Raw genomic sequence first — 27,602 nt, forward strand, 5'->3', positions numbered from 1 at the left:
ACTTGTACCAGAAAAGCTCTAAACTTCTTTGTGGGGGGGGCGGGGGGGGGCGGGGGGAATTCCCTGGTGGCGCAGTGGTTAAGACTCTGCGCTCCCAATGCACGGGGCCCAGGTTCGATCCCTGGTCAAGGAACTAGATCCCACATGCATGCTGCAACTAGGAGTTTGCATGCCACAACTAAGGAGCCAGCGAGCTGCAATTAAGGAGCCCGCCTGCCTCAACTAAGACCCGGTGCAACCAAATAAATAAATTAACACTAATAAATAAATAAACTTCTTCGGGAAACAGAGGAAATCTGGAGTTCCCTGAGCAGGGGCTGAGGCTATCCCATGCCACCCCTTCCTGGGGCCTCACACAGGGGGAAGTGGGGGCTACAGACAGGATCTACTGAAAGGGTCAGGAGTATTAAAAATCCAGAGGTAAGACCTCTCTCGAGATCAGAGAGAATGAAACAGGGAGATAGGGAAAGAGAAAGACACAGCAACGGAGACCAAAAGCCAAAGACACGGAGAATTAGGCAGAGAAAACAAGCAGAAAGACAAGAGACAGAAGACAGAGACAAAGAAACAGACATAGGAGAAAAGCAAAGACCAAGGGAGGCAGAGATAGACCAAGGGACAGAGGCACGGGAATGAAGAAGTAGGGACGGCGAGAGGACGTAATTTAGTAGCTCAAAGAACAAACTCTAGAGCCAAAGTTTGAGAAACATTAAGCAGACAGAGACAGAAGATACAAAATAGGTGTTTTTTAATTGAACATTTTTATAAAAAGGAGCGGGAATATGAAGGGGACCATGGGCTAAGCCCGGGCCCGCGGCGTCTGTAGGAAGGGTACTCCTCCTCCCCGTCTGTCCCATCGACCATCCTCTCCTCCGGGTCCGGCATCCCTGTGCGCATGCGCGCAAGCAGGAGGGAGGGCGTGTGCAGCAGGGACCCCGCGTGCGCAGGCGCGGAGTGGGCGCTCCAGGGCTGCTGGGGCTCAGGCCCGGGGCCTGGCCGGCGTGCAGTGGTGCGGCTCGTGCGAGGGTGCGAATCCTGGGCGGCAGATGCAGCGGAACGAGCCATCCGTGTTGACGCAGCGCGCGTTGACGCAGAGCTGGGCGGCCGCCTCGGCCTCGTCACACTCGTTGATGTCTGGGGAGGGGGGCGATACCAGGAGCGCTGTTCAGAGCTGGGGACCCAGGAGCCCACCTCCCTGGCCCCTGAGGCTCCTGGTGCAGAGGGGTGTGGATGCTGAGCGTCCCGCTGGAGTGGAATCCAGCCACTACCACCTGTTGGCTGTGTGAGCCTGGGCAGGTAACTTAACCTCTCTGTGCCTCAGCTCTGTGTTCTGTGAGATGAGTGTGGTAGCCCCTAGGACACTATGTTTTTGTTAGAAAAACAATACTAATGATGATATCAACAACAATAAGTGCTTACTCTGTGCCAGACATTGTTTTAAGCATATTACATGTATTAACTTTATCCTCCCAATAACCCTGTGAGGTAGGTACTGTGCAAACTGAGGCCTAGCGTGGGGAAGCCCCTTACCCCATGTCACACAAAAAGCCCACACTCTGCCCAGGGGGTTCGCAGACCAGCTCACAAAGACCCTCAGTGCCCAGCCCCCTGCTATTTCTTGGCTGTGAGACTTTGAGGAACTCAGTTCTCTTCTCTGAGCTTTACACATAGGCCTCACTGACATTGTAAATTGATGTTCACGACTCTATGAAATGGGTTCTACGACTATACTCATTTTTCAGGTAAGAAAAACTGAGCAAGGGACAGTGACCTGTCCGGGGTCACACAGCAAGCTGCTGGGCTGAGCCCGAGGTCTATCCAACTCCCCCAGAGCCCCTGATTGTAACCGCCCTGCTTTACTACTGCCTAAACTAGGCAGACATAATTCCTATTCGATGGGAAGACTGAAAGCTCTTCAAAGAGGTCAAGCAAATTGCCCAAGGAAGCCCTGGGAGTTCTTAGAAATCACGCCTGCAGGATCCTATCCTTCCATCCTGCTTCAAGCTCAGCCACGGTGCTGTGGTCAAGCTCCGCTTTCCTCCCAGCCTGACCTGTCCTTCAGGCAAGCCCCATCCCTGAGCAAAAATTACTTTCTGCTCCCCACCGGGGCTGGCCGGTCTCCTTGACGTCCCTGATTACCCACCCCTAGAAAAGGCTTCCACCCTCTCTTGTACCCAACCTCCATGCTGGCCCCGGCCCACCCCTCACCGACGCAGGCCATGCGGGTCATGTCCAGGCGGTAGCCGTCGAAGCAGTCGCAGGTGAAGCCCTCGGGGACACGCACACATCGGCCGTGGGCGCAGCCGTCCAGGATCCCACACTCCTCCGCCTCCAGCCCTTCGTAGGGCCCAGCCTGGGCGCCTGCGGAGAGTGCGGGGACTCTGGGGTTCGGGTGGGGCCGCGCCCCAGGTTCGGTGGGTCCCCTTCTAAAACTGCCCATCCCGCTCCAGGGCTCTGGGGGGCGCTGTGAGGCCAGGATGTTTACGTCGCTCTGCTCTCTCTAGCTTTCCTTCTGTCCTCATCGCTTTCTAGGTAGGTCTACAGGGATATCTCTGTTCCTCTTCATCCCTGCTCTCTGTCGCTCTCTCCGACAGTATCTCCGTTTTCCCATCTCTCTGAGCCTGTCTCTCCCCCGGCTTCTCTTCGTTTCTGTCTCTGTCTCTCCTCCTCCCCCCTCCTTTTCTCCCTTCCCCATCTCCATCTCTCTGCACACCTGGCTTCTCATCTTAGTCCCCATCACTCGGGCCGCAGTACTCACCAGCATAGCTTCCACCTTCAGGCGACTCCTCAGGCTCTGGGACGGAGCCACGGGTGTCACGGGACCGATAACGCCAGCGGGAGCCCGGGCCGGGTGGAGCAGGAGCCTCGGATTCACCGTAGGGGCCACCATCGTCCTCGAAGTCGGGCATGTCGAAGGGTGGCGTCCCGTAGGGGGCCTCCCGGCGCGCGAAGGGCCCAGGTGGCGGTGGGTAGGGGTCATAGGGTAGGACGGGTGGCAGGTACAACTCAGGCCCATACGGAAGGCCCTGGTAAGGTGAACCTAGGTCTGGGCCATACTCGTAGGGGAGTCCAAAGCCACCTGGCCGCGGGGGTCCATATGCGGGGGGGCGCAGCACATTGCACAGGGCCTCAAAGTCATCTGCGAACAGGAGCCAAGCCTAACAATCAGCCCTTGCTTCCTCGGCATGCATCATTCATGTCCCCCCTCGGGGAAGAGAAGCCCGAAGGAGAAGGTGGGGAGGGCCGTGGGCTGAGGCATTAGAGGGCTTCAAAGGAGGAGACTGGGATTGCAGGCTTGGGATCAGGAGTACTGAGGACTGCAGCTAGAAATCAGGGTCCAAGTGCTGGAATTTGGGGGCCCATGAGATCTGGGGCTAGGGGCCTACAAAAATGGGATGGAGGTGTTTTAGGGACCAGGACTGGGAAGTACCAGGGGCCTGACGGGTCAGGATGCATGGGAGGGGATCTGAACCGTGGGACCTGGAAGTCAGAGGAGCAAGGGCCTAGGACTGGCACTGGTTTCCCAAGGGCTGAGAATTGGGAGACTCAGGGCTTTTTAGAGCCAAGGCATGGAGATCTCTGGAGCTGTGTGTTGGCTTCTGAGGCACCTGGATGTGGGTATCCAAGCCACTGGGACTTGGAGGTTTGCGAGCTATGACCAGAGTCTGTGAGCCAGGATGGCAGGATCTGAGCAGCTGGTATTGGAGGTCTAAAGGTCCAGGATTTGGGGGAGGGGTCTCATGGGCTGTCTTGGGCTTCTAGAGACCAGGAGTTGAAGGTCTGAGAGATCAGACCTTAGGACCTTTTGGGACTGGAGCTATGAGACCTGCTGAGTCAGGCTTTGGGGTTTCTGTGGTTGAGGCTTGGAGGTCTTTGGGTTATGACTTGGGGTCTAAGATTTAGGAATGCACTGGGACATAGGGGTCTGAGGGACCAAGTTTTGGGAGACCTTGGGGTCTAAGACTAGGAGTCTGAGGACCTGGATTTGGAGCCTGAGGGGCAGAGTCTCGGAGTGTGGCCCAGGCAGGTGGCAGTACCTGAGTCCTGCGCTGGGCAGAGGGCACAGTCCATGCCCCAGGCCTCGCCATAGAGGCAGCAGCACTCTGTGTAGGTGGCCTGGCGATCCAGCCGAGGGCGACTGCACACGAGGTCAGCCCCCACTTCCTGCCAGCACACTCCCAGATTGTCGTCTGAGGGCAGAGACAGCATGCATCAAGGCGTGAAGACACTCAAGTCCTCCCAAATGCTCAATCTCCTCCCTACTGGAGCAGCCCAGCCATCCTCTGCCTGTCACCAAATCCTTCTCAGCAGCTGTGATCTGACTCCTAGAAGTCCTCTGAGGTAGCTCCAGATGAGTACAGGGCTTGGTCTGGCACAAGGCTATCATATAGGAGGGTGATAGGGTCTGAGAGGAGGATTCTATCCAAGACTGGCGGCTGCAGGGCTCTGTGACCCCAGGGCAGTTGCTTTTCCTCTCTGAGCATTGTTGAATAAAGTCTCAGGATGTGGGAGGACGTTGTAGGAAAAGGAATTGGGAGGAGAAGAGACTTTGGGTCAGTGGGCAAAAGGAGAGAGAGGACCCAGAGAAATAAACACAAACACATCGAAAGAGTCAGAGACTCAAAGAAACACAGGAAAGCAAAGATGCAGAGAGAAACAGACCTAAAAGCAAAGACAGAGGCAGAGAGTGTCAGAAATTCAGAGAAAGGCCTAAAGACAAACCCACAGAGAGGTGCAAAGAGACAGGGACCCACAGGGAAATAATAGCACACTTTTAGCACTTAGTAAGACCAGGTCCCATTCTGTTCTTAAAAATAAAATTCCTCAGAGCCACCCTATAAAGTAGGGGCTATTGCCAATCCACCCAATGTGCAGAAAGGAAGTTGGGATCCAAGAGGCGATAAGGAACGTGCACGTGTACACAGGGCCAGTAAGTGGCAGGGAGGCTCCTCTACAACCTTCGCCTTTAACCAGGCCCGCTGGCCTCTTGTTCCGAGAGTCAAACACCGAGACCGGAAGCTAAATGGGGCGTGAAGGGGCGCGGCCCGGGTGCGGGGCCTGAGGCTGAGTGGGGGTAATGAGGGGCTGGACTGCGTGGGAGAGACTGGGGCGGGGCTAACCGGCGGGGCGGGGCGGGGGGAGGGGTTACCGAGGCTCTGGCTCTCGTTGGAGACGCAGCGGCGCCCCGAGCCGTCCAGCACAAGTGGGGGCTCGCACGTGCAGTGATAAGAACCTATGGTATTGACGCAGCTGCCGCCCTCACAGGCTGGCTCCTCATCTGCGCACTCGTCGTTATCTAGGGAGGCACGGAGGAAGTGATCAAGAAGCAGCCCTCTCCCCTTTCCCATTTCCCCCGTGCATTGACGGTGGGATAGATGGAGTCTAGACTCCAGGAAGGACTTCCTGCTGGTGCTGGCCACATTCCAGAGAGGAGCTGGAGTGGCCAAGGCTTGGGGAGAGTCCCAGGCGGGGGTGTGAGTGCCGGTGGAGGTGGGGTTCCTACCGATGCACTCCAGGCGCTGGGCATGATAGTAGTAGCCATTGCTGCAATAACATGAGTAGCCTGGGGCGGTGTTCACGCACACGCCGCTCTTGCACACCTGGTCTCGGAAGAGCTGGCACTCGTCCACGTCTGCGGGAAGGATGGTCAGAGGCACACCCCCCCACCAAGAGAGACGGGGGGATGGGGGGGAGGCAGGCCAGGTTGTGGGGTGGGCTGGATGGGGGGCGGGGTGTAGCTGCGGGGCGTGATCAGGGAAGAGAAAGACAGAGATGGCAAGAGAGACCCAGAGGGAGAGATACAGAAGATACGGGTGGGAGGGGGAGAGACAGAGATAAAGAAAACAGAGATGGGGTGAGACAGAGCTGGGCCTGGGGGCTGAGGGTGGGCGGGCCTTACCTCTCCGGAGGCTCGGGTCTCCGCTGGGCGCCAGGTAGCCCCGGCCGTGGGGGCACAATGACTGGTACTCAGCTGCACACAGAGACAAGACTGAGCCCAGACACCCGTGGCCCAGCCCCTGCCTTGGGCCTGCCTGTGCCCACTTGCCTCAGTGCCCACCCTTCACTGCCCAAGTCTTCAGCCCCTGTGCCTGTTTGTATCCACCTCTCAGACTCGCGCCCACCTGGCTGGCAGCTCACTCTTGCCCATGCAATACCAGCACCTCAGTCCCTTGTCCAAATGTGGCCCTTTGTCCCAGCCCCACGTCCACCTATTGCTACCCAAACCCTCGGCCCTGTGTCCACCCAGCGGCCCATGCCCACCTGTCTCGGTGCTTGGGCACTGCTGGATGCGGCAGCCGCTGCCCCAGCCCTCACCCACAGTGCAGCAGCACTCCTGCCACGTCACGTTCCGAGCCAGGATGTTGTCACATGCATCCGGAGCTGCCGTGTCAAAGTAGCACTCCCGGCGCCCGCTGCCCACAGGGCCCTGCCTAGGTGGGCTGGGCCGGCGGGACGGGGGTGGTGGGAGCCTGGCTGGCAGACTGGGGCTGGCGGGTACGTGGGGCTGCGGGCCCGGGAACGTGCCTGAGGAGAGAGTGTGGGCTGAGCCTCCAGCCCCTGTGTTATGGATGGGGAAACTGAGGCCCCCATGTGGCAGAACCGACTCCACACCTCTCAGCATCTGTCATCATCTCTCTCCCATTCTCACCTCCTCTAATTTCTGTACCTCTTGCCTCCCCATCTCACTCTCCCAAGCGTCCGGCCCATCATCCAAGCTGCAATTCAGGTAGGAGAAGAGGGGATTTCCCTGGCCTCTTGGAGGCCTCCCTGGGGCCTCACATCCAACGTGTCCCAATCTGGTCTCAGAATCTTCATACCCAAATCTAGACCTAGGCCTGGACACCTCTCCCTTACCCAGGCAGCCCCACAGCCTGTCCACTTTGGCCTCTTGAGCCCCTCTCCCACCTGCCCTCTCCTCCCCTCCCATGGCCCTTGCCTTGGTCCAGCCCTGTCCTCTCTGCTCAGGTCCCAGCCCCACTCCAATGCACCTTCACATGGCAGCCAGAGGAAGTTCCAAAATCTGATCATACCCCTCTCCCGCTCAAAACCTTTCCATGGTGCCAGAGTGCCCTCAAGAAAAGTCCAACCTCCTGACCATGGTAATAAGTCAGTGTGGTCTGGTGCCTGACTCCTTCTGCAGCCTCACTTCTCCCCACCCCTTCCCTTGCTCTGTAGAGCATGTCACCCTGAACTTATTTCAGTCCCTCAAACATGTCAGGTCCTCTCTTGCCTTACCAGGCCTTTGCCCTTGCTGTATCCTCTGCCCAGAATGCCCTCCCTCATCCACTTGGCTTGGCTTATTTCTACTCATCCTACTACTCTCAGTTCAGACATCCCCTCCTACAGGAAGCCCTCCCTAACTCTCCTTCAAGGCTGTGGAGGCACCTCCTCTGGATTCCCACCACGCCCTAGCCTTTCCCATCATAGGCTTGTTTGCTCTGGCCTGTGCCTCGTCCATCCCAGTCCTGATTCCTCTGGGTTGTTACCGTCAGGTTATATTGCTATCTGCCCCCACTGGATTGTGAGCCCCTTGAAGACAGGGTGGTCTCTCCTGGTCACTGCTGTGTCCTCAGGGCCCAGAAAAGGGCCTAAACTCAGTGAACATCTGCTGAATGAAGGAATCTGGTAAAGTCAGAACCAGGATCTACTTCTCCTGACACTGAGTCCCACACCCAGGTTAACTCATGTGTTCTGAAGGTTTTTGTTGTTTAAAACAACAGCATCTAACTGATGGCAGCTATCCACATCAGGAATGGTTAGATCGCATTATATTTTTGCGGGGCCGGCAGCCATCAGTTAAGTAGACATTGATCTCAGTCTCACCAGCAGATGTCCGAGGGGGAACACAGCGCCCAGTCATGGGGTCAAACTCCTCAGGGCTGTTGGGGCAGACACAGAGGAAGGAGCCTTCCACATTCTCACACAGGGCAGCTCCACACACACCCTGTAGCGTTTCACATTCATTCACATCTGTGAACAGGAGACAACAGGGAAGAGGGAGTCAATAGTTGTAAACTCCTGGAATTCCATAAGTCTAAAAGTCTGGGCTTTGAGTATGAGTACTTCAATGGCCCAGATCCCATTATCTACTTATCTTCTGGTGACAAACCCTTAATTTCCCTTGGGAGCCCTCTGCTTCTCCATTTTCAACCTATGTTTTGAGCAGGCCAAGCAGATTGCTGCATTTCTCTGATTCAGAGACAGGCAGTGACCAAGCTGGGCCAATCAAAGCCAGTCCTGGGACTCGTTCTAGAAATATGGAGAAAGAGCCTCCCTCTGTAGCCAGGGATGTCAAGCTAAGGATGTCAACCAGAGGTGCTAGGGCCACTTTTGTCATTGTGAAAAGAGAATCGGCCTGAAAATAAATGCATTAGAGGATAGCAGAGCTGGGAGACAGCTAGCCTTGTTACAATTCCTGGATCCACGTATGCCTGAAGTTCAAATATTTCCCAGAACTTCAGTTTAATGCCCTTTAAACAAATGAAGCCTGTTGTGTTTGCATTTGTCAAAACTAAGTGAATGTATAATTAAGACTCATGCATTGCACCGTATGTAAATTGAACCTCAAATAAAAATATCCGTAAACACAAATTGAACTCTGGTTAATGACATGCATTATGCACAGAAGAATTTAGGGGGAAGTATATTGAAGCCTGCAATTTAATTTTAAAATTCTATCCAAAATATTTTGTGGATTAATGGAAAGATATGTGAGGAAACAAGCATAACCAAATGATAATAATAGAATATAGATCATGGGTATGCTGATGTTCATTCTACAGGCCTTTTAACTTTCTGTATGTTTAGAAATTTTCCTTGGGATTTCCCTGGCGGTCCGTGGGATTTCCATGGCGCTTTCACTGCCGTGGCCCGGGTTCAATCCCTGGTCAGGAACTAAGATCCCACAAGCCGCGGGGCACGGCAAAAAAAAAAAAAAAAAAAAAAAAATTCCTCTTAAAATGTTGGGAAAAAAATAAAGGATGCTTATGTACAATTAAGATTAGTGCAGTTTTGGAACTTCCCTGGCAGTCCAGCAGCGGTTAAGACTCTGCGCTTCCACCGCAGGGGGTGCGGGTTTGATCCCTGGTCGGGAACTAAGATCCCGCATGCCGAGCAGTGCGGCCAAAAAAAAAAAAAAAATTAGTGCACTTTTACTACTTTATGCATGCATTTTTAAAGCATGCCCCAGATAAAATCTGGATAAATAGGGGTTCCTGAGTGACATGAAGATGATCTTATATTCCAAGGTCTAAATTCCATACCCCTAAAGTTTACATGCATTCAGATCTATGGAGAGAAGCAGGGCCTGACAACCTCTTCCCCACCCTCTGGCCCCGCCCACCCCCTGGAGCCCCGTACCCACGCAGTGACGCCCGTCCCGCGCCCCCTCGTAGCCCTGGTCACAGAGGCACTGGAAGGAACCAGGCAGGTTCTGGCACATGGCATGGGCCCCGCAGAAGGACCGGTTCCGGCATTCGTCCACATCTGCAACCACCAGACAGTCAGGCCATTGCTGGACCTTCTATCCCCTCCACATCTCACCCATTGCCCCAGGGACACCCACCCTGGCATCCGCCCCCTGGCGTGGGCTGGTAGCCAGGGTCACAGGCCGGTGTGCAGCGGTAGGAGCCAGGGGTATTCTCACAGCGCTGGGCTCCACAAATCCCTGGGCCATATTCCTGGCACTCATCCACGTCTGCAAAAGAGTGGGGAGGGGAGGGGGGAAGGAGAGGGGAGTCACAGGCCTGGATTCACAGGTTCCTGGTGCTGCTTCCCGTTCCCATGACTGAGAAGTCTCTGACTCTGGTATTCTAGGAGTCTGAGCTTCGAAAAATCAACAAGCATTGATACTTCTTAAGGCCTCGTTACCATTTCTCAAATAGCCTAAACATGGTCCCGCCTCAGGGCCTTTGCACTTGCTGTTCCCTCTGTCAGGAACACTCTTCCCTCAGCCATCTGCGTGGCTCCCTCCCTTGCTTCACTCAAGGGTCTAGGTCAAGCCCTCCTAGCGCCCCTACCCCTACTGCCCTGTCACCTCTGTCCATTTATCCTGCTTTACTTTCCTTCTTAAACTTCTTATATCCATGTAGTTATTGGTATGCCAACTGTCACCTCCCTAGAATGCAAACTCCACGTCGGCAAGGATTTGTGCCTGCCTTGTTCCTCATTGTATCCCCAGGGTGTAGAACGGTGCCTGATACACAGTAGGTGCCCCCAAATTGTTTGCTGAATGAATCGAGCTCATATTTACATATTTATTGTCTGTCTCTCCCCCTAGAACGTCAGCTCCGTGAGGACAGGGATTCTGTTTGACTCATTGCCTGTTCTACTGCCAGTGTTGCACACAGTAGGTGCTTAATGAATTCTTGTGGAATTAATGAATGAGGTCCTATGAAACTAGCTTTCCACGAATCGGGGGTCTGGCAACCCAAGAGCCCAAGGCAGTCCGCAGTCATTTCATCTGTTCCACAAAATGCTGACCCACACACCATCCCCCCCCCCGCCCCCAACTCTGGGCTGCTTCTGGAAGCGAGGCTTGGCCTGTTTCCTGACAGGAGTGTCTTCCCCTATCCTCCTGCCTCCTCTCTACAAAAAAATATAAAGACACGCTGGTGGCTTGTTTCCACCACGATTAGGAGAGAGTTAAGTACATTGGTTGGGAGCCCTTTCCCTCCCCTCCCCCCAAGTCCGTGAGGCCTGGAGCCGGCTTCTTCGACACTTCGTGGGGTGGGGCAGTGGTCTCACCGTCACAGGTGCCCTCAGGGCCTGCGTGGTAGCCAGGGTCGCAGTCGCGGACACAGCGGTAGGAGCCGGGGGAATTCTCACAACGCTGGGACCCGCACAAGGCCGGGCCCCGCTCCCGACATTCGTCCACGTCTGAGGGGGGGAGGCAGGGCAGTCAGATGGGGGAGGCAGGGAGGGAAAGGAAAAAAGGTGGGGGAGTCAAGGAGGGGAGAGGAGAGTCAGAAGAGGGAGGCGGGAGTCGCAGGAAAGGGGAAGGGAGAAAGCAGCAGAGGAGAGGCAGAGGGGGGAGACAAATGGAGGTGACCAGGAGGCAGACGGGAGAGGGACCAGGCAGAGGCGAGGCCTCTCACCGAGGCAGGAGGCGAGGTCTGGGCCAGCGCGGTGTCCTGGAGGACAGACGCACTCGAAAGAGCCGTCGGTGTTGGTACAGATGCCGCTCTGGCAGAGGTCCTCCTCGCTGCATTCGTCCACGTCTGCGGGACAGTGTCGGAAACCGCAGGCGGATCTCCTTCTTTGCTTAACATTCCAAGCCGCGCCCCTCCACCGCCCTTTCCCCGCCCCTCCAGCTCCAAGACCTTAACGCCTTCCCCACCTGCCTTAGGCTCCTCCCTTCCCTGCAAGCCCCACCTCTCCGCCGGGTTTGGCTCCATCCTTTCCATTCACTGCCCAATTTATCCAGACTCCGCCCTTTCCCCTTTCGTCTCCCAACTTCGCCCCTCCCTTTCCCCACCCTTTCCCCACCCTTTCCCGATCCAGGCCCAGCCTGGTTACGGACCGAGGCAAGAGGCTCCGCGAGGTCCGGGCCGGTAACCGGGAGCACAAGTACAGGCAAAGGAGCCGTCGGTGTTGAGGCACTCGCCGTTGGGGAAGCAAAAGTCGCCCTCCAGGCACTCGTTCACGTCTAGGGTACCCAGAGATAGGGCTGCGGGGTTACCAGACCCACCCCCGAGACCCAAGCCCCGCCTACAAAGGAGCAACCCTGTCCCCCAAGCCACACCCCGATGGCCGGTTTCTAAATTCCACCTGCAGTCCCTTAGTCCAGCTCCCACCTCCCCACCAGGCTTTACCCAGGAAGCCAAGTCCCACTCCCAGGCTGTCCAGCCTTTTCCCCGCCCAGCCCACCTGCGCAGGGCCCGGGCCGACCAGGTGGTGCCCGGTAGCCTGGCGCGCAGGTGCAGCGGAAGGAGCCTTCAGTGTTAGTGCAGTGGCCGTGGGGGCCGCAGGAGGCGCCCGAACGGCATTCGTCCACATCTGTGGGAATGGGGATTTCAGAAGGGGTTCTGTCTAGGAACACACTGATGGATCCCCTTGGGGGAGAGGGGTCTGAAGAAGGTGATGGGAAGTGCCTTGGGTTGGATATGAGGTGAAGGCTCCATGGCAGAAGTGGGTAGGGGAGACTGGGGTTGGGGGTCCTTGAGTCTGGGTTTCTGGGAACTCCCTGTGCCAGGATCCTGGGGTCAGGTGAAGGGACTCTGGACTGAGACAGGGGTCAGACATTAATTAGGGTAAGGGGTCAGGTATTATAAACCAGGATAATTAGATGGCATTCTGGTCAGGGGCCAGAGTCTCTAGTCAGGGGTCAGGGTCCAGGATCACGGACACAATCAAGCCCCCGGGAAGGTGCTCTGAGAAGGGGCAGGGGCAGTGAAAGAGGCAGGATCAAGCATCACACAGAGTCACGGGTTGTAGTCAGGGTTGTGGTCAGTAGTTATGTTTCGGTCAAATGTCACAGTCAAGTTTAGGGGTCACAGGTCACATATAGGGTCAGAGGACAGGCAGCATCAGGGAGGTCACAACTGCTATCAGGGCTGGGGTCAGGGGTTATCAGCAGGGTTCATGGTTAAGGTCAAATGTCACAGTCAAGCTGAGGGTTCACTGGTCACAGAGTCAGAAGTCACACTCAGGGCCAAGGGTCGTGGTCCAAATCAGGAACTGCAGTCTGATCAGGGTTCATAGTCTAGGTCAAGAATTGCAGTCAGGCTCTGGGGGTTGTGGTCCAGGTAAGGGGACTGAGATCCAGGTTAGAAGGTTGTAGGCCAGGTCAGGGGTCATGATCTGGGTCAGGAGGCATGAGGCAGGTCCAAGGTCACACCCAGGGCCTGATCTCACCAGTACATCGGCCATGGTGCAGGTGGTGACCAGCAGGACAGGCCCTGCACTGGAAGGAGCCAGGTGAGTTCACACACTCCTGCCCGGGACATGCCAGGTGGTTCTCACACTCATCCACATCTGGGGAGCAGAGGAGAGGGTGGCTTTGGAGGAGTGGCCCAACGCCCCCCTCACCCATCCACACTCCTCCCTCCCTCCCCGGCCTCACCCTCGCACTCAGAGCCGGCAGCACTGGGTTGGAAGCCCGTGGGGCAGACGCACTGGAAGCTGCCTTCTGTGTTCTCACACCGGCCATAGGTGCAGGGCGGGGGGCTACGGGCACACTCATCCACATCTGGGGCAGAGGAGACCAGCGGGGCTGAGGAAGGGGCCTGGACCCATTGCCATCACCACCCACCCCAACATTCTACTCTGGAGGAAGCGTCCTGGGCTTTGTTCAGGCTGCTCCCTCCTCCCAGAAGGACAGACCCTTTCGTTGTTTCCCCACTAGTGGTCTCTCCAGCTGCCAGGATGCGGCTAAGGCACCACCTCCCGCATGTTGCCTTCCCTGACTCAGAGTTGTCCCTTCCTCAGGGTTCCAAGAAGCACAGGGGTATCACCCAACAAATGAGGGGGAATGGAGAGCACCCTCATATTTGGAGAAAGGGGAGAAGACGCTGGAGCCAGACCCTCGCCACCCCCTCAATACCCCCAGGCCTCTGTCCCTGTCCTCCTTCACTGAGCCTCATTGCTCTGCCTCTCTGTCTCCCAAACCTGTCTCCAGTGCCTACAGCAGATGGGGGTGAAGTGGCTTTGGACTCAGCACCCTCACCTTGGCAGGGGGCCCCCGGCCCACGGGAGCGGAAGCCAGCAGGGCAGGCACAGTGAAAGGAGCCTGCTGTGTTGTCACAACGGCCTGGCCCACAGGGTGGTGGCTCCTGGGCACACTCATCCACATCCTCTTCACACGCTGAGCCCCGGAAGCCAGCCGGGCACACACAGTGGAAAGAACCTGGCAGGTTCTCACAGACCCCTCGGCCACACAGGCCGGGGCTCTGGATGCATTCATCCACATCTGCTCAGAGCAAGGGACCCAGGTCGTACCTCCTTTATGCCCCTTCCGCCCCCCCCCCATGCTCTATTCTACCTCCCTGACCTCCGTCGCTCTGACCTTCCACCCTCCATCATCCTGCCACCCTGTCCCCATGGTTCTGCTCTCCACCTTCCATCACTCTGCCACCTTATCCGTCATCATTCTAACTCCATCCTCCAGCCCTCTACTTCCTCGTCCATATTAAGCTGCTTGTCTGCTTCCTAGAACTCTGTCTTTCTAGTCCATATCAGTGGGCCTCCTTAAACTCTGTCCTCCATAACTCTACCCCTTCCCCCATTAATGACGTCTCCATCCCCCATCCCTCTGCTTCTCCATCCTCCATGACTCAGCCTTTCTGTTTTCCAACACTTGGCCTCTCCATCCCCAACAGGCTGCATGTCTGGTTCTCAGAGCCTGGCCTCTTTCTCCCATCAATCAGCCTCCCTCTGCCTCATTGGCTGGGTATCTCCATCCCTCACCACTGCCGCTCTACCCTTCCCCCTACATGCCCAATCCCTCACCCTGGCAGCTGGCTCCGTGGGGCGCAGCCTGGTACCCAGCGGGACACACGCACAGGAAGCTGCCTGGCGTGTTCTCGCAGCGCCCACGGTCACAGGGTGGCGGCACGCGGTGGCACTCGTCCACGTCTGCGGGCACAAACCGCGTCTGGGACTGGGGCAGACACTCTGCCTCCTCGCCTCCCCCAGAAGGCCTGGGGAGGCGGGGAGGCGGGGAGGCGGGGACGGCAGGGGCGGAGTCAAGCTTCGGCCAGGGCCAGGCCGAGGCAGGAGCCAGGGGCGGTAGAGGGGCTCGGAGGGGCTCGGTTTAAGGCTGAGGCGGAGCTACAGCGGGGAGGACAGAACAAGGGTTGGGGACCCAGCTTGGGCAGAGGCAGAGAGGGGAACCGTGAGGGGGGGCAATTTGGGGAGGGCAGGGCCTGGGGAGGGCAAGGGCGGGAAGAACGGCTTTGGGGACCGAACAAAGGGAAGGCAGGAGCGAGGGAAGGGGTGGTTTGGGGACGGGGCACTGGTGTGGCAGGGTGGAAATCAGGAGTCATGGTGAGGAGATAGGTTGCAGCAGTTGTGGGACAGGGGAGGGGCCTTGGAGAGGGCAGGAGCTAGTCTGGAATATTGAAGCGGCGGGGCCAAGGGAGGGGCGGAGCCGGGACCCAGTCAAGGAGAGAGGCCGGACAGTATAGTACGGCAGGGGCCGGCCCCGACGGGAAGGGCCGGCTGCGCCGGAAAGAGGCAGTGGTGGGGCCGAAGTGAGAGCGGGAGCTGGTCTGGAGACGGGGTCAGGGGCCAGGCCAAGGCAGTAGTTGGCCTGAAGGGACGTGGGGAAGGGTGCGAGGGCGGGAACTGCTCCAGAGGGAGAGTTGGAGCGAGACCTCAGCTGGGGTGGGGCCTGGATTTCTCACCCAGACACTCCGCACCCCGCGGGCCAGCTCGGAAGCCCGGCCCGCACACGCAACGGAAGCTGCCTGGCGTGTTTTCGCAGCGCCCGGGAGCACAAGGCGTGGGAATGCGGCGACATTCGTCCACGTCTGAGGGTACGGAGGGGTCTGGTCAGGAGGTGACAGGGTAGAGCCGCCCGCCCCGCCTCCCTCCTCCCCCTCGGCCTGGCTCACCAATGCAGCGCATGCCCTGCGGGCTGAGCCGGAAACCGGAGTCGCACGCGCAGGTGTAGCCACTGGGCCGGGGAATGCAGCGTCCCGGGCCACAGACCTGGGGATTGCGTTGACACTCGCCTGCAGAGGGACCTGCGGGGGTCCAGTGAGCCAGGGTTCCCCCATCTATGAATCTTCTGTCCCTTTCATCCCAGTACAATTCCCTCAGATCCTCTGCTTAAAACATCCTCCTGGATGTCCCCCCTCAAGCTCAGTCTTCCCCCTCTGATGTCCCTCTCCTTTATCATGGGACATTCCCATCAGATCCTCTGCCTGAATCCTCCCATAATGCCACTCCAAAGTCTTCATTTTTTAATATTTTGCTCCCCAGTCTTCTGCCTGAGATATGTTCTTAGTGTCCTCCGTGAAAAATAATTATTTGTCTCACGTTAACTGAGCATTTACTATGTGCCAGATACTTCAGAGGCAGCTTGCTGAATCCTCACAATGATCCGCATTTTATAGATGAAGAAACTGAGCCTCAGGGAGGTTAAATTGACCTTCCCAATTGACACAGATCTTGCACCCAGGCTTGCCTGACTCCAGCTCCTGATGTAACCACCACCCCACCCTTCAAACCTTTATCTTTTCCCACCCATTCCTTAACTCCTCTGGCTGTAACATCCTTATTTGTTCTATTGTAGAATCTTCACTTTGGAGCCCCCCACCCCCCCACCCGGAACTCCTGCCTGTAATACCCACATCAATGCCGCTGATTCCCTCTACCGCACCTGATTCAGGGATCTCCGGACCAGTCCAGGCAGGGATGCTGGGCAGGGGAAGCTCAGGGCCCGGACGGGGCTCTGGCCGGGGTTCTAGCCGTGTCTCAGGCCGGGGTTCTGGGCGATGAGTGGGCAGAAAGCCTGGTAAAGAAGGGCTATCAACAGTGGAGACCTGGGTTTGGGTGTCCCTACTCATCTCCCCTTGGAGACAACACTCCCTCCTCCAGAAACCAGCTCACCCTCCTCCAGAAACCAGCTCACCTGTGCGTGGCCGAGAGGTGGAGGATGGGGCACGGGGCTGGCTGAGGGACACTCGGGGTGGTTCCTGGCCCAGGGGTCTGGTGTTGTAGCGGAGGTCGGAGGCCGAGTAATGGTAGCCAGGGCCAGCTGGGCAGATCTCCCGAAAACCCTCTGGACACAGGAAAGGGAAGAAGATGGGCAGAGAGAGGGCAAGAGAGTAGGGGGGAATGAGAGGGAAAGGGGGTGAAGTAGAGAGAAAAGGGGGGGCTAGGGTCTGGCCTTGACCGTGAGTAGGGCTTAGCCTGGGAGTGTGTTAGGGGTTTGGGTTGGATGCTGAAATGGGGTCTAAGAGTGACTGGGGGGACCTGGGGTCTGGGAGCATCTGGGGGGAGTGTAGTCTAAGGGAATTAGACCCAGGGATGTTCTGGCATGAGGGTAGGGTGGACATGGGACCAGCTTCAGGCCCCAGTGGCCAAAGAATGGGACATCTCAGAGGCTAAAGGTGGGACCAAGGATGTTTTTCCCTCTTTGGGAGGATGGCAGGGACCGGAGTTGAGGGCAGGGTCTGGTTTGGTGTCTACAGGGATGGGGTTGAAGGCCAGGAAACAATCAGGTCCATTGTGGGGTCTGGTTTCATGAAGAAGCAAGATTGCCTGGGAGGTGTCTCCGGGAGGGGCGTGTCTGGGGCGGGGCCCAAGGCGGAACCTAGGTTGAAGGCAGTGTCTCAGAAGCTGGGGAGGTGGCCAGAGCCTGGGGACAAGGTTGGGCAGGCAGCCTATCTCAAGGGCTAGGGGAGGTCGAGGCTGGGGGTGACGCTCGGCAGACACAGCCTAACTTCAAGGTCATGTGCAAGCCAGGGTGGAGTCCATTCTGAAGATAGGCTGTCTCAGATGCTGGGTGCGTGGCCAAGGCTAGGGCCCAACCTGGTTGGAGGGGCTGGGGGCGGAGCCTAGAATGGGGGCTGTTTGTGTCAAGTCTAGAGAAAGGCGGGCAGGAGGCGCTCACCTGAGCCAAAGGGTGGGCAGAGCTGGCAACCCCGGCCCCAAGCTTTGCCTACGCGGCTGCAGCAGCAGATCTGTTTGGTGATGTTGCGTAGAATGGGCAGCGAGCAGCCGCCGTCGCGGAGCACGCGGAAGCAGGGTCCCTTGGCCTCTGAGATCACGTGTTGGGCTGGGGGTGGGGGAGGAAATTCTTCAGGGCGGGGTTGGGAGTGTAGTGGGACTAGGGGATCTGGGAGGTAGGGGAATGGTCCCAGGGAGGGTTTGGTGGGTGTGAGGGGCATTTGGGAAAGCTCTGAGAGAGTCTGAGGAAGAGTTGAGGGGTCTGGGAAGTCTGAAAATGGTTTGGGGCTTGAGGAGAGTCTGAGGGGTGAGTGAGAGAATCTGGGAAGGATCTCAGGATCTGAAGAAGGTCTGGTGGTCGAGAGAGAGGAGGAAATTTGGGGGCTTGAGAGGAGCTGATGAAAGTCTGGGGATCCTAATCCAAAAGGTTTGAGGGGTTCTTAGAGAAGCAGAAGAAGGTTCAGGGAGTCTGAGGGTGAATGAGAGTCTGAGACGTTCTGAGGGGGATCTAAGAATGACTGGGGGGACCTGGGGTCTGGGAGCATCTGGAGGGAGTGTGGTCTAAGGGAATTAGACCCAGGGATGTTCTGGCATGAGGGTAGGGTGGACATGGGACCAGCTTCAGGCCCCAGTGACTCACAGATGCAGCTGCTGCGGGATGAGTCAAGCAGAAAGCCGTCGGGGCACACGCAGGTGTATCCGCCATGCGTGTTCGCACACTCCCCGTGCTGGCAGCGCCCCCCAGTCTCGCACTCATCCACATCTGCGAGGGAGGGGGTGGTTCCAGTGGCGTCAGGGGCAAGCTCCCTGCCAGCCCCGTCCCAAGCTCCTCCCACGCCTGCCCCAGCTCACCTTCGCAGGACCCATTAACCCTTTCAAAGCCAGCTGGACACGGTCCATCTGGGACGCCCACTTGGTCGGAGTTTCCTGTAGAGAGAGGAGAGGGTTGGTCCGGGGCGCGCGGAGCGAGATGGAGTGGGCGAGGACGAAAATGGGGTGGGAAGAACTAAAAGGTGTTGAGTGTGGTTTGAGTGCAAGGTCAGCCTTAGGTTGGCGATCTGCATGAGTAGGCCTATGGCACAAAGGCCGAGTGAGAACAGGGTAGCCAAAGTCAGAAAGTGGGGTGGGTGGTCCCAGACGGTATGGATAGGTCTAGACTGGAAATGATCCCCACAACGGGTAGGCATGGCTAGAATTTGTGTAAGGGTATATCTATGGGCAGAGTACGAGAAGCAGCGGGGTTCTCACTCCTCCCCAGCTCCGAGCACCTCGGGGACATCCTGGGGCTTACCCAGGAGCTCCGAGCACGACTGACAGTCGTGAACGCCCCAGGCCAAGCCGGCCCCTCTGCAGCAGACCTCCTGCGTCCGGAGCCCGGGCAGCGGGGACGCACACTGTGGGGAAGTGTAGGGTGAGCGCGCCCCCGCGCGGTGGCACGCTCCGGGCCCCTCCCCACCGGCCTCCTCTCACTTCGCCTCCGCGCAGCTCCCGAAAGCAGTAACCGAAGCCCGAGGCGTCCGAGTAGCCGTCCTCGCGCGGCGCGCTCTGTGCCAGCACCGTGTAGGGCGCTGCCGCCTCCGCGCGAGCCGCCGCCGCCGCCCGCGCCACTGCCTCGGCGTCCGCCTCCTCCCAAGGGCCGGACACACGCTCCACCTGGTGCACCACCACCGACGCCTCCTGCGGGTGCTCTACGTGGACGCTCACCATAGACGCCACGCCTGGAGAGAGGCACGGCGGGGCAAAGTGGGAGTAGGAATGGGGGAAAGGGCGCGCTGGAGAAGGGTACTTAAGAGAAGGTAGGAAAGATGGGAGTCAGAGGAACGGCGAGGTGGTGGACAGAGGGGGCGGAGGGGACTCCGGCCGCACTTTCCTCACCATGCTCATCGTCACGGTGGTTGGCCAGTGGCATGGTGTACACAGAGCGGGTGAAGCCTGGCATGGCCGGGGCCGGGGGTCGGGCGCCCGATGAGTGCAACTGGCAGAACTTGCCAGCGAAGTCCGGGGGACAGAGGCAGCGGTCAGGCTTCACGCACACACCTCCGTTGTGACAGATCAAGGGACACAGGACTAGGGGGAGAGCGAGGACACTCAGGGCCGGCAACCCTCCTTGTAGCCCCCCTGGGACGAGCGCACTCAAACGAGCTCAGTCCCTAACGTTGTAACTACACCCTCAAAGGTATCACTCAGTTCAAAGTTGTTCCGCCATGAGCTGTCTTGAGTAATCTCCCCCCTAACCCTGGCCACTTGCATTGGCTGGGTCCAGTCGTACAGCCCTTGATGGTATAGCTCCGCCCACTGGATCCACTCACCACGCCCTCCAGCTCCTTCTTCACTTTCATTTCACCCCGCCCTCCCTCTCGAGTCCCACTTTCTGGCCGAGTGCACGGCGTACCAGCCCCGCCCAGACAGCGTTGTACCCGCCCGTAGGCTCAGCCCCGCCCACTCTAGCTCTTGCCTTCGCATTTAGCGCCGCCCATCTCTTACTGTTCAGCCCCTCAGACCCAGCGCTGGTCACTTCCATTGACGAAACCCACATTTTGCCACTCCCTGGCACTACCCCTTGCTCGCAACTCCGTCTCCTTACCATTCTAGGCACGCTCACACCCCGTCCGGCACGGTCCACTACGTTCAAGCTCCGCCCACAGGCTGTGCGGTTTCCCCCCCTCCCCTTCTACGCACCCTGCCCACATCACCTTCTTCTACCCGAGGGATTGTAAACCCCGCCTATCAAGGCGTCTAACCTGCTGCCTGTAGCCCCACCCACCTTCCTTTCCTCAAGTTAATTTGCCCTGGCTCAGTCGCTCACGCTCCTCTCACCCCACCTCCCGGCTATCTGGACGTCCTAGCCACCCCCCGCCCCCCGCGCTTTGTCTCCTCCCACCTCCCCTTGGCTCCGGCTCTCCAGTTCTAGGTCTGACTTCCCGCCTCCAGTAGCCCCGGGGCGGGGCCAGCGGGAACGCGCCTGCTCTCCCCTAGGCGCGCCCTCGCTGGGCCTCAGGCCATCTCTGGGCGGGGCACTACCAGCTGTGCGGCGGGGTAAACAAAGAGGGGTGCGGCGGGGGCAGGGCGGCGGCTCCTCATTCCGGACCCTTGGGGAGCCCCGGGCCCGCTGAGCCAAAGGAGGCCGGACGTATCCTGCGAGGGCACCCCCTCCCTTTCTCCCCAGGGGCTGCCGAGAACAGCTGGAGACAGCTGTGCGGAGGGCAGGAAGGGGGCAGGAGGCCGGGGCCGTCCAGGAAGGCGTGTCTGGGATTCTGAGCCACACACTGGAGAGAGGAAAGCATAGAGGGAGCCCCCTCAATTTATAAGGGTAAAGAGACTGCACTCCTGGGAGGAGATCAGTTAGAAGGCAGCACTCTGGGGTTCAAAGACCACTGGAGGTTTCTGGAACAGAAAGGGAGCCTATCCCAGAGGAAACGGAGGCACCCTTCAACAGAAGGAATCCCTTAAGTCCTTTTGGGGAGAGTTACCTAAAAACAGGACTCTAGTGTCTTCTAGGGAATGGCCAATTGGAGGGTGCTGAGAACAAGGTTTAGATGGAGAAGTGGGATTCTTGGGAGTCCCCAGCCCAAGAGAGCCTCAATTGTCTGGGAGGACTGTAAGATACTGTGGAATCCCCCCTCCCCTCTCAGCTAAGGGATTAGGTACCCAAGTCGTTTTGATTAATGGCTGCTTGGGGGGAACACAGTATCTGTAGTCCTCTTGGGAGGATCACTGATCAAGACCAACTCTGGGTTTCTCTGAAGACAGATGGATCAGCAGTTCCCGGGGAGGGAGTCAGCTGGAAGGGAAGGACTTGGATAGACAGGAATCGGGGATCACTTGGAAACAGAAGAAAATAGGAGCCTTTTGTGGGAAGAGAATTCGGCTAGGGAGCAGAGTTATCACTGTATAGAATCTGTAATCCGGGGTTTCCCTGGATGTGGGGAGGAATAGCTGAGGGACAAAACTAGAGTTCTCTGGTGAGGGGCACAGTCTGGGGAGATTACATCAGAAGAATGTGAGGGAATTTCACTGGAGGGGCTGGTCTCCGGAGTCTGTCGATAGCGGTGCAGAGGGGCTTAGGGCGTGAGGGCAGAGACTCTGGGCTCCCCTAGTTAGAGGAGTCAGGCCAGGACTCCAGGGTGCTCTAATAGGAGCCCTTAATTAAGTGGCAGGCCTAGGAGAGGCTTAACTAGGAATCAAGATTCCAAAATAGGAAGGGTCTCTGTTGGGGGTTGCGGGTGGTAATCCAGCTAAGTCTGGGGGCATTTCCTAACCTCCAAAGACACTTGTCTGTCTTCTATCATCCAGAATGTAGGCCCCCCGCCCAGCACCCTGAGGGCCTCCACACCAAGGGCGGGCCGCTAGATGGGCACAGGCAACTCCATGTCCCACACCCTTGGAGGGATGAGGGGCTGAGGACATCGAGGTCCTCCTGAGGTCAGCCCCCTTCACAGACCCCTCCTTGTGCCTCCAGGGGCTTGGCACCCGCCTGGGCAAGGCTCCTGGCACAGGCCCGTTGAGGCTGGGCCGGGAGGGAGTGAGGGAAGGAGGGAGGAAGGGGAGGAGAGAGGGAGTGGCAGCGGGCGGGGGCTCAGGCGGGAGATGAGCTCACGCCGGCCAGGGCTGGGTTGGCTGGGGGCCAGGCTGGGCGAGTTCTCCGGCGCCAGGGGCCCCCACTCCCCACTCCAGAGGGCCTCCGGGGCTGGGGGCAGGTAGGCCCAGACCCTGAGAGCCCACCCACCACCATACCCTGGGGCCAACAGGTGGCCCACCCCCCACCAAGGGCTCTCCATATCTAGGGGAGCCTGGTGTGCACACGCCTCCTGTCCCCTCTGCCCCCAGGGGGCGCCTTTTCCCCTAGGCCTCCAGCCTGGATTGCTCTTCCACGTGCGACCCTTGCAACTCAGGGTCCTGCAGAGACCCTCCTTCTACGAACTCTTTCCCTCTCAGCTCTCAGGATCAACTTTCCACACCCCAATCCCCCTCCTCACAGGCACTCCCATCCTAGACTTTCCTAATCCCTCCCACCCAAAGAAGCAGAAAGTGGAAAACCCCCCATGGCCCTGGATTTCTCCCTTGGACTCTGGGGACCCCTTACTCACAGTCACAGAATTCGGACCCCTTTCCCCCAAGACCCCAAGCCCCTCAATTCTGGTATTCCCCACGTTGACTCAAAGGCACAGAAGTCAGCCCCCAATCCCCTCATATGCGACATCACAGGTCCCTGAGAACCCTCATTGCTTGCAAAATCAAGACCCTCAGGACCCAACCCCAAAAGCCAGGAATTTGAGGCTCTCTTCCTTAAATAAGCCAGGGATTCCCCAGCACTACTGCGCAAGGAATCTGGGCTCCCGCGCCCTGGGGACTGTCTCCCCCATCCCCGGGGATCCTCCTCCACCCGGGGAAGCCCTCCCTCGGGACCACCACCCCGCACTCACAGGCGCGGAAGCCGGGGCCCCCCGGGGCCGCCCCGCCGGGCGCGCCGCTGTCCACGCTGGTGGCGTTGCGGGGCGCGCAGGTCGGGGTGCAGCGGGGGCCGGTGGGCCCATGGACGCAGCTCAGGCCGCACACGGCCGGGGTGAAGCGCACGCGGAGGCGCTCTCGGGGCCGACCCAGCCCGGGCTGCGGCCGGAGCAGCGCCAGCAGCACCAATAGCGACACCCAGAGCAGCCGCGCGCCGCCCGCCATGGCTGCAGCGCCGCGCTCCGCCGCGCCGCCGCCCCAGCCCGCCCGAGGGGCCCGGCCGCGCCCGCCCGCCCGCGGGGGAGGGCGGCCGCGCCCCCGCTCAGGCCCCCCCCTCCCCACCACTCCCTCCCCGGCGGCCGCGCGGGGGCGCGTGGGGCCGGGCGCGCAGCCAGAGGCGCGCAGGCTGGGCGCTAGACTCGCAGGGGGGAGGGGGGCGCCCCCTCTGCCCCCGACTCGCACCAACAAGTGAATGGGGCCCGCAGGGGAGCGGCGGGGAAGGGAACAGGTGGGGGCGGGCCCGTTTCCCCCCCAGACAGGGCTGAATCCATAAAGAGGAAAGAGTAGTGGGGGCCGCATTTGGGGAGGAGGCTAAAGGCTGTCTCTGCCTTAGTCACAGAAAAAGGAGCTTCATCTGGGTAGGCGGCTGCCATGGCACATCTGGGCAGCCAGGTGGCACATCTGGGGGAGAGGAGAAGGGTCGGTGCACCTGGGCACATGAAGGAATTGGGGGTTTGGATGGTGGGCAGAACGCTGGAGGGGCACATTTGAGGACGCAGTCACATCTAACCAGGACCCTCACACCTGGTAGAAGTCAGAATGGATTAGGGGAAACGGTGGATTGAGACTGTGGGCGGGGGTCTTCACATCTGGCCGGAGGCCCACATCTGGAAGACTTTAGGGAGGAGGGGACACATCTGGGCTGAAGGCCACAGCAGGAGGGGGACTTTTGAGGGTGGTTGAGACTAGGGGGTGTGCTAGCCCCGGGGCCGAGAGCCGGAGCGGGAGGAAGGCAGGAGGACGGTCGGGAAAGTAGTGGGAGGCCTTTGGCCCCTAGCCGCCCCGCAGTTTTGGGCATTCGGTAACCAGGCAGGCGCCAACCGGCACAATCGCTTTTGTTGTCTGGGCTAGTTCGGCCGCTTTCTCTGCCGGGACAGCGCCCCCCTCTTCGGCCGGCAGTGGGGAGCCCGGACGCTTGGCTTCCCGGCCCCACCCCCGCGGGTCAGCGCCTCTGGCCAGCGTCTGGTCCTGTCCCGGACTCACCTCTCGCTGCCGGACGCCGGGGTCCCTAGAGGGGGCTGCGTCCTGGGGAGGGGTGCTGAGCTACAATGGGGGGCGGCTAGGCGGCAGCTGGACCGTGGGAACCAGACGGCTTTATCTGGCCCGGAACCCCCCGCCCCCCGGCGGAGGAAGGGCGGATGTTCTTACCCCGGGACTGGCCGGCAGGGGCGCGCTGTGGGGGCCTCCTTCTCAGCAATGCCCGGGCCCCCGGCCCGCGGAGCCGCCGTCGCCTCAGCAGAGCTCGGGCTTCCTGCAGCCTGGGTGGGAGGGGGCAGAGAAGGAGCTGTCACCGCGGTTCGGCTGACCCCCCCCCTCCCCTCCCCGCGACTGGAAGAGACTTCCCACACCAGGAGGTCTCCCAGTGGAGGCTCTGCGACCCCCCCCCATCTCTTTATGGGGACCAGGCCTTGAACATTCGTTGGAGGCTTGGAAGAAACAAAGTCAGTGGGAGAAACAGAGATGAGGAAGGGAGAGAGGGAAGAGAGACACAGAGGCAAAGAGACAGGTAACTATGAGAGAAAGAGACAGACAGAAAGAACAAATAGAGAGAGAGGAACATGGAGACAGAGATAGAGAGATAGAAACTGAAAGACCCAGAGACAGCGATTGGCGAGAAAAGGAGAAACAGAGAGACACAAGTTGATAGAAACAGAGAGCAAGGGAGAGGAGACCCAGGGAGCAGAGAGAAAGATGTGCCAGAAATGGTGGCAGAGTTGGGAGCATCTAGTAGGGGAGGGTTGCACACTCACGTCAGTGGCTGCCAGTTAAGGGACACCTGTTTCCTCCTCACGCTGGGGCTGGGGCTTGACAGCCCTGGGGGCACTGGAGTCAGGCACCACTGAGGGCCTGCACACTTTTCAGGCCGACAGCTCTGGACCCTGCAGGAGGCTTCAGAGACAGCCAGGGACTAAGTGGAAAAGGAGGCGACTGAGTTCCTCTCTCATCCAGCTCTCCAGCTGGGATGAGGGGTGAGGAAGGGAGCCCCCAGCTCCTCTGCTCCTACCACCTTTCCCCTCCTACCTATACCTCGCCTACAAGAACCCACCTCTGAAGCAGCGGCTCCTCCTGGGCGATCGGCCTGGGCAGCAGCGACAAGCAGCAACACTATAAACAGAGGGATGGAAGTCACTCAGGGCCCTAGCACTGTAGAACTCCCCAAAGGAAGGCAATGAGGGATAGGGGAGGGAAAGCCAAGATAAGGTTTGAAGGTGCTCGAGATTGATGTGTGACCAATCTGAGGCACTGTGCTCGATGCCTCAGTTTCCCCATCTGTACAATAGGAGGCAAACGGGTTTAGGCTCTCCAGGGATGAAGGTCACAGCAACCTCACGTTTATTTTTCTTCTGAAGTGTTTGAGGAAAGGTATTATTGGAAAAGACATTTAAAAGTCTTTTAAAAATGATTTTTTTAAAAAAATGATTTAAAAAAAAACAAAAGACTTAAAGAGGATTTCTAAGCGCACTTCCAAGCCCGATCTGGGAATCTAGAACCCCGCCCTCCCCGCACTTCCCTGTCCTGGACTCAGCCGTCATCCCGAGGTTGGCCGGCAGATGGCGCCACTCCACAGGCCTCAACGGCTGGGGAGGGAGGTCCGCCTTTGACTATGGGTCCAGCAGGGTGCAGAGGTGGAGGGGGATACAGGAGCCACAGCCCAGTACTGGGAATCCCGAGGCCTGAGTTCTAGCCCCTTCCTGCCCTTCCACGTTGTGTGTCCTGGAGCCAGAGTCTCCTGGTCTATGGGTCTCAGTTTCCCGCCTGACCAGGAGGAAGGAGTCGTTCTTGGAGGAATCTCCGCGCCGGGAGGGTCTCAGATTCTGGCTGGCGGAGCCCTCAGCTTGGGCGCAAGTGCGTCGCAACCAAGGGGCCCCCCAGACAAATCCATTATCCCCAGGCTAAGGGGGACGAGGGACGAGGCCGCGCGGGCCGGCCGGGAGAGAGGGGCAGCGGGGGGATGCTGCGAAGGGGACGTCGGGCGTATGGACTCTTTTTAGATGGGTGGGGCCCAGTAGGGGAGGAGGCCGCCCGGGTGGGAGCCTTCCGGACCCCCGATCCTGCAGTCATCCCTCCCGCCTTTTCTCCGGGTTAACCCCTTCCCAGCTCCGCCCCCGGCACGGCTCGGGTTACTAAATGCATTCGCAGAGACCGAGGCGGGAGCTGAGCCCGGGGCCTTTGTAACGGAGCGCTGGGCCGCAGGGCGGGGGTGGGGGTGGGGGTGGGGGGTGGGGGGGTACTGGGCAGACTGTTTCCTTCGATCTCGTCACCCGTAGACAGGAAGAGTGGCTATAACCCCCTAAATCTATAGGAAATTCTGGATTTCTTGCCGCGAAATCACTGGTACCTCATTCAAGCTTGGAATCCGCTTATTCTAGGAAACTAAAGCACCCCCCCAACCCTCATGAAATCTGAGGGCCCCCCATCTCCGCACACATTTCCACAAGCCCCTCCACCATCAACCCAAAACTCCACGTCTTCCTCACTCATTAGGAAAACGTCTCTTAATTAGTTCAGGCCTCCCCGCTCCCCAGATAACCAGGACATGTCAACTCCCCCTTAAAGTGCCCTGATAACCTCCCATACTCTTCCTCCTTAAGCACCCAGTTAGTTTGGGGGACCCCATCCCAGCTCGGCCCCACCCATCATCTTAGGAGAACTCAAAGCCCCATCCCCATATAAACTGGGACCCTTCTCCAAACAAACTCTAGAATTCCCTGGAGCCACATCCGTCTCTACCACACGGGAGGGGAATCCCTCCCCTCAAAATCTCAGTACACCTCGGATTCTAACCCCTACAAAATAGAGGGCCCTAATAAATTCAAGAGCTCTGGTTCTTCATCCTTATCACGAAGCAGTGGGTTCATATTCCCCTAAATCCGAAAGTCCTGGTCTTCCTAGACCTCCAGACTTATTGGGTAGAGGCGGCACAAGGACGAGGGGGCCGCAGCGGGGCTTACCCGGCCGGGCGGCCCGGGATCACCGCAACCTCGACGGCCTGGATGGGGCTGGGGCCGGCGGCGGAGGCGGCGGCGGCGGCGGCTGCAAGGAGAGCCAGCAGCAGCACCAGCAGGAGGGGGCGGCGGCCGCTGGGGCCAGGCAGCCGCATCGTGTCCGGCGTGGAGTCGCGCTCCAGGCGGCCAGTCTGTCCAGCGGGTCAGTCTTGGCGCGGCCCCGCCTCCCGCCCCCGCCCGAGGCCGACTCATTTTCTCCACAGTCGCAGTCTCAGGCTGCGAACTTCCCTCCAATCAGAGCCCGGTTCCGCC

At 58.8% G+C, this 27,602-nt stretch overlaps 1 protein-coding gene across 7 annotated transcripts; it reads right to left on the minus strand.

Moving 5' to 3' along the window:
* Positions 1 to 731: 731 nt before the first annotated feature.
* On the minus strand, positions 732 to 27,482 carry LTBP4 (latent transforming growth factor beta binding protein 4). Of its 7 annotated transcripts, XM_082437521.1 has the most exons (33): positions 27,297 to 27,482; positions 25,391 to 25,449; positions 25,095 to 25,233; positions 24,493 to 24,602; positions 19,492 to 19,683; positions 19,087 to 19,334; positions 18,908 to 19,010; positions 18,469 to 18,543; positions 18,257 to 18,379; positions 17,561 to 17,725; positions 16,577 to 16,726; positions 16,325 to 16,456; positions 15,555 to 15,686; positions 15,345 to 15,470; positions 14,449 to 14,574; positions 13,667 to 13,909; positions 13,064 to 13,189; positions 12,856 to 12,975; positions 11,869 to 11,997; positions 11,522 to 11,647; positions 11,097 to 11,219; positions 10,747 to 10,878; positions 9,566 to 9,697; positions 9,361 to 9,486; positions 7,825 to 7,971; positions 6,262 to 6,525; positions 5,900 to 5,971; positions 5,504 to 5,632; positions 5,150 to 5,296; positions 4,038 to 4,190; positions 2,759 to 3,139; positions 2,209 to 2,361; positions 732 to 1,134 (listed from the first exon to the last, which is right to left on the minus strand). In XM_082437521.1, the coding sequence occupies exons 1-33, from the start codon at positions 27,443 to 27,445 to the stop codon at positions 980 to 982; spliced, it is 4,887 nt and encodes a 1,628-aa protein (XP_082293647.1). In that variant the 5' UTR covers positions 27,446 to 27,482; the 3' UTR covers positions 732 to 979. The 7 variants fall into 7 exon arrangements, with proteins under 7 accessions (XP_082293647.1, XP_082293649.1, XP_082293650.1 ...); XM_082437523.1 differs by lacking the exon at positions 15,345 to 15,470; XM_082437524.1 differs by lacking the exon at positions 19,492 to 19,683 and having other exon boundaries at positions 27,297 to 27,481.
* Positions 27,483 to 27,602: the final 120 nt, after the last annotated feature.

The sequence above is a fragment of the Balaenoptera physalus genome (genome assembly GCF_965194825.1).
Source record: "Balaenoptera physalus genome assembly, chromosome: 19".
NCBI lineage: Eukaryota > Metazoa > Chordata > Mammalia > Artiodactyla > Balaenopteridae > Balaenoptera > Balaenoptera physalus.

What these genes read in the sequence shown, in the direction of transcription:
- LTBP4 (XM_082437521.1), bottom strand. Translation starts at nt 27,445, where the DNA reads ATGCGGCTGCCTGGCCCCAGCGGCCGCCGCCCCCTCCTGCTGGTGCTG. An exon ending in AGACCCGAGCCTCCGGAGAG is followed by an intron (nt 5,633 to 5,899) that starts GTAAGGCCCGCC and finishes TCCTTCCCGCAG; the next exon opens with ACGTGGACGAGTGCCAGCTC. An exon ending in CAACGAGAGCCAGAGCCTCG is followed by an intron (nt 4,191 to 5,149) that starts GTAACCCCTCCC and finishes CTCTGCCCTCAG; the next exon opens with ACGACAATCTGGGAGTGTGC.